Raw genomic sequence first — 6,000 nt, 5'->3', positions numbered from 1 at the left:
GCGAGCCTGACCACCCGATCCAGTTAGTCGCCTTTTACAACAAGCGTAGTTGCCTTTCAGGGCAGACATGGGTTGCTGAAGGCATATTCTACCCCAGGACCTTCATGGCTTTTGATGGTATAAATTTAACATCTATTTGTAAAGGACTTTATTAATTAATTGTCAGCGTGTGTTAGAATTCAAGTGTATGTCTCTAGGAGATGTTGCATCAAGGAAAGTCGGTGTATACAGATTGTACTTGACTCCAGGAATCCTAGGAAACACAAATGAACAAAATCTTTAAGTTGAGCAGTTACATGTATTTTACTTCTGAGTAGTATCATCAATTATACATAAGACTGTACAATAACATTGATTCGTATTCAGTAAATGATAGTCACAAAAATATTTATCCTCTGTAGTAATGAGTGAGTCAGTTTTGGTTATACACCATTTTTAGCAATAGCCTAGCAATATCACGGCAGGTGATGCCAGAAATAGGCTTACCGCCACTGGGAAGTAGTGAATCAATATGAAATATTATTCCAGTACAAACATTGTCCTTAAATGAAAAATGTTTCTGATCTTTGTCTCACCTGATAATTACATAACATAATTTTTCAGATTTATTCTCCTTTTCCTTATAACTCTGTCCCTGACGGTTTTGAAACAGAAAGACAAGATTAAACACCACATAACTATTAATAGCTAAAAATGAAAAAAAAAAAAGAGAGTGAAAATGGAAGGTTGGTGGTTGGCTATGTTAGCAACATATCATTTTGTCTTACCTCACGCATAAATGTCATCTTCTGATAATCAATTTCTGATCCAGTGAAAACCTGGTCTGCTCTTGTGGGTACCAAAACAAAGAATTCATATCATTTTGTCTTTATTTGTACTAAATATACTGAAATCAGAAAAAATGCCTTCTTTTATTTCCATGGATATGATTTAGAAAGTCTCTTATATGGGAACAAAACAGTTGAAATGGATATTTTATAAATAAGAGGTAAATATGTTTAAACCATATGGCTTGAAAATAAGAAACCAGAACTACGAAACTACCTGAGTTATATTAATCTGAAGTCAACGTATAATTATATGGATTTGGCTACAGAAACATAGTAAAACTTAACATAACAATCATAAAACAATGCACATGAAGAATGGAAAACAACATAATCTTTGTTCAAGACACATATCTTAACAAGGTAAGTGATGCCCACCCATCCCCATACATTGGCAAATGAAGCCCACTAAAACATATGTACAAAGTGACTCCCTCCATGTCATGTACAAAATCAGTTACTCCCACCGCCCCCAACCCAAAATATTTAAAAATACAAAATTGCTGATCCCTCCCGACAAAGTACATGTGTACAAATTTTATGACCTTCTTCCCCTATTATACCTGCCCAAAACATGAATCACTATCACTTATACCTGCCCAAAACATGAATCACTATCACTTATACCTACCCAAAACATGAATCACTATCACTTATACCTGCCCAAAACATGAATCACTATCACTTATACCTGCCCAAAACATGAATCACTATCACTTATACCTGACCAAAACATGAATCACTATCATTTATACCTGCCCAAAACATGAATCACTATCACTTATACCTGCCCAAAACATGAATCACTATCACTTATACCTGCCCAAAACATGAAACACTATCACTTATACCTGCCCAAAACATGAATCACTATCACTTATACCTGCCAAAAACATGAATCACTATCACTTATACCTGCCCAAAACATGAAACACAATCACTTATACCTGCCCAAAACATGAATCACTATCACTCAGACCAAACAGCCACAAAATATGAACGGTACTTTAATACAAATGATTTCTTTGTACCATTCAGAATTTCTGTATTTCACTGTGTACACAATATCTAAACTATCACTCATCATGATGCTGAAATATTATTCATATGTGATATGGTTACCTCCCATTAATGGCGAGATCTGGGGCAACATCCACCCTCCTGCCTAGCAACCACGTACACACACAGACAAAACAACCACATTGCAAACATTGGTCTCTGAAATGCTTTCAAACAATTTTTAACAATAAGTTACATTATTTTGTTAATTATTGTCGTTATCCATAAACATAAGTTGCTCTTACATTTCTGGACCTTTTCTTATCAGTTAAAAAGTAACATCTTTGGGTCGTTTCACCAGAACAGTAACACAGAAGCTGTGAAAAATGACTGTCTTGTATGTATCTGGTTTCCCATTAGCTGATCATGTACCACCAAATATCCAAATATATATTCAAGCAAAGCCAAGCAAAGCCAAGCAAAGCCAAGTCCATTTCCATATCAGCACAAGATGCCAACAACTATTCTGCATGTTGTATGTCTAAAATATCACATGAGGATGAACAATGTCTGGAGACAGCCATCCATCAGAGAGGGAGGACAATGTTTTTCATGCTGATGACCAATGGAGATTTCGTCTATCAGAATGGAAGGGCAATGTTTTTAATACTGATGATGAATAAAGGTTTCAGTCATCGGAAAAGAAGGATGATGTTTTGGAGGTTGGTGATGAATGAAGATTTCATTTATCAGAAAGGAAGGATGAAGGTTTGGATGTTGATGATGAATGAAGATTTCAGTCATCAGAAAGGAAGGACGATGGTTTTGGTGTTGTTGATGGTAAATGGAGATTTCACCTATCAGAAAGGAAGGACGATGGTTTTGGTGTTGTTGATGGTAAATGGAGATTTCATCTATCCGAAAGGAAGGATGAAGGTTTTGATGCTGCTGATGGTAAATGGAGATTTCATCTATTTGAAAGAAAGGACAAGGTTTCTAATGTTGTTGATGATGAACAAAGGCTTCATCTATCAGAAACTAAGGACAATGTTTTTGATGCTGTCATGAATGATGATTTCCACCATCAGAAAGGAAGGACGATGTTTTTGATAGTGTTGAGGATGTAGTCATCCAATGGCTGGAGTCTCCAGGTGCTGATGCTGTCAAGGACCCATTCTCTGGACACAGTGATCAGTCGGTTGTGTTTGTAGAAGCCTGTAACACACAACACATTTTGTCAGATCTAAGCAGCATGTGACAGCTGGTGTGACAAATGATGTGTTCATAATTGATGTGTTCATTCTACGGATGTCACTATACATAAGTTTTATGAATCAATATGTACTACAATACCCATGTCACAATTTGATACAGATATTGATATCAACGTTTGTAGCATTATTTCGAAAATTTAGTTAAATTTTGAATATTAATATTTCAAATTTTATAACTGACCAAAAAGATCAACATTTTTGTATTCTTAGGGATCAAAATGTTCTAAAGTCCCATCTTTGTGCATGAAAAATAACCATTTATAACTCTCATAGCATCAAAAAAGGAAGGACAATGTCTTTAATGTTGTTGATAGTGAATGGAGATTTCATCTATTGAAAGGAAGGATGATGTTTTTAATGCTGTTGAATGAAGAATGAATGAAGATTTCAGCCATCAGAAAGAAAGGACAATGTTTTACTTTCCCGTCTTTGTGCATGAAAAAAAATCATTTATAACTCTCAGAGTATCAAAGAAAAAAAACCCATGACACGATTGCAAAATGATAATGATACCTACACATATTTAAACAGACACTTTCACAAATAAATATCCACAGTTTTGAATATTTTGATAACTGTATCACCTTAGGAAAAGTATTAATGCATTGATGTATCATACGATGTATATAGTATCTCCAGAAATTATTGAGAATTTTAGGTTGTAAGTTTCTTATCTTTTCTCTCATTACTCATGTATTAAATGTGAATATTCGCAGAACGTAACTCCACATTCAAAGACAGGTGAACAGTTAGTATTTTGTGAAGTCACCATGTGCAGCAATGCAGGCTTCAATCCGGCACGGCATACTATTGATCAAAGAAGTCCATGCCGTCCCAACATGGGACCACCTATTCCTTCATTTTACCCATATTTGTCAAATTTTTCTTATTGCCATTTTAGTTTATAAATCCCCAAACATTTTCTGTTGGATTTAGGGCAGGACTTTAGCTTGGCCAATTTGTACTCTTGGAGCCATTGTCAAGTTTACCACAAATCAGTAACGTTTGGCAACAACAGTGACTTCAATGGAACCTTAAAGAAAGACTTACAGTTGAAGTGCTCCACTTCAGATTTGGTGGGTGCCTCCTCCTCAGTATCCAGGCAACGGATGATCATGGGGATGGCGGCAGCCATCTTGCCCAGCTCCCATGGGTCATCAGCCAGAGTGGCCCCACCCTGTTGTAGCAGCAGACTCATGTCGTCTGAGGTACAAGACACATGTGGTCAGACCAGGAGGATATACAGACAAATCACAGTAACAGAGGGTATGTTATAAGTATCACTGTATACCCGACATCGTCCATTTCCAACAGTTACAATGTGTCCTATGCCACTCCTCAAATATCAAGTTTTTCTCTGAACTTTCTCATTACAATCGAACCCCATTTATCTGGACATTTTGGTTTCACTCGACCAAACAAGCAAAACGTGAAAATTAAGTGAAAGCAAAAGGTGAAAGAATTTCCATGTAATTATATCAATAAATCAACAGTCAATAATAGTAACTGTGAATCATCATAACATATAGGTGTACCGATTAACATGATTAAACTTGGAAGGCAGAACGCAGGTTACAAATTGTCAGGTTGTCTCGGACGTAATCATGTAGCGTGTGAAGCTTCGGGTGGTTAGTTAGAAGAAAAATGTAAATCGATTACAAAAAGTCTCTATTTTGCCAACTGCATATTCTGTTTTTAATTTTACATGCCCTGAAATCGTATGACATTGCGTTGAACTTAATGCTGTCTGCAGAAGGTAAACTTCCGGACAGGATCAAATGACTTGAATCTTGTGACAGGCTATTTTCAACTTGTATCGCAACGGAGAGTAGGGGTTGAGTTATAAGTGTTTACTGTAATCCTACTTAACATGTTTTCGTTACTGATAAGATGTTCTCGCACTCGCCAAATCCTAATTAACAGCCTGAGTGACACGCGTCCCTAATGTTTTAATTAATCAATTCACATCAAATGCCCTCCGATAGATTAAGTATGAAATCGCATAGTTGTGCGGTGAACTGTATTGACATGGCACATACACATACACATGAATTATTTTCATGTTCTGCAAAATTCGATTATTTTCAGATTTAATTACATTTTCAGAATGCTGATTTTGGACTGGTCATAAGTACTGACTGCCTGAGAATGGTATTCAGCTGCTTCATGCAAATTTCAGCAATGTTACGGCGGGGGGAGGGGAGAGGGGGGAGTGAGGACAGATATAGGCTTCACACATTGTAGTGATCGAACCTGGGCCACTGGCTTTAACCACTTAACTACCTCAATACCCCAGGTACATACTGCAATCACAAGAAAATTCATTGAAATTACAAGAAAACTTTAAATCACATAAATAATGTTCATAGATGCACAGTTTGAGTAACCATCACACTAACAATCTAAGTCCTCTCTACGTGATGCATATGATACCTTTAGTCATTTCATCGCTGACTCCAATACAGGTGAGTGTGAACCCAGAAAACAGCTTCTTGTGGGACGTCCTTGACCTTCTGGGGCCATGATGGTCCTCTACAATCACTGTGTCACCAACAATCTCGTACTTCTCCTTTAAACAAAGAAACTCCTGTTAGCAACAGTACATCTGAACAAGAACTGTCTTAACAATGAGTTCATGACACGAAGACACCTCTTAAAACATGTACTATTTACATGACATTCTGGGAGTTTAACTCAACTGACAAAACAAACAAACCCCTACAAATCCAACATGTCCTGCGCTCAGGCCTAAAATAACAAACAGTGGAAGCTGTCAAAACCGGCATCTGTCCAATTGAGCAAGTTACCGAAACCAGCATAATATCTCAGTCCCCTCAGTGGATTGTGCATTTATCATCAGCTCCACAATCCGTCACATTGTCTAAACTGGATTATTTGTT

General features: G+C 36.9%; 1 protein-coding gene across 1 annotated transcript in view; it reads right to left on the bottom strand.

Annotated features, from left to right (window-relative positions):
• Nucleotides 1–284: 284 nt before the first annotated feature.
• LOC137255728 (breast cancer type 1 susceptibility protein homolog) overlaps nt 285–6,000 on the bottom strand; it is a 29,520-nt gene continuing 23,804 nt past the window's right edge. The window contains exons 15-17 of the mRNA XM_067793227.1: nt 5,534–5,669; nt 4,151–4,303; nt 285–3,041 (exon numbers count right to left, since the gene is read on the bottom strand). Of these exons, the coding sequence (XP_067649328.1) occupies nt 2,911–3,041; nt 4,151–4,303; nt 5,534–5,669 (420 nt within the window). The 3' untranslated portion in view covers nt 285–2,910. The remainder of the gene's footprint in view (nt 3,042–4,150; nt 4,304–5,533; nt 5,670–6,000) is intronic.

Source organism: Haliotis asinina, chromosome 11 (assembly GCF_037392515.1).
Source record: "Haliotis asinina isolate JCU_RB_2024 chromosome 11, JCU_Hal_asi_v2, whole genome shotgun sequence".
NCBI classification, from domain to species: domain Eukaryota; kingdom Metazoa; phylum Mollusca; class Gastropoda; order Lepetellida; family Haliotidae; genus Haliotis; species Haliotis asinina.
The sequence above is the reverse complement of the archived record's forward strand: the minus strand, read 5'-3'. Positions and strand labels throughout refer to the sequence as shown.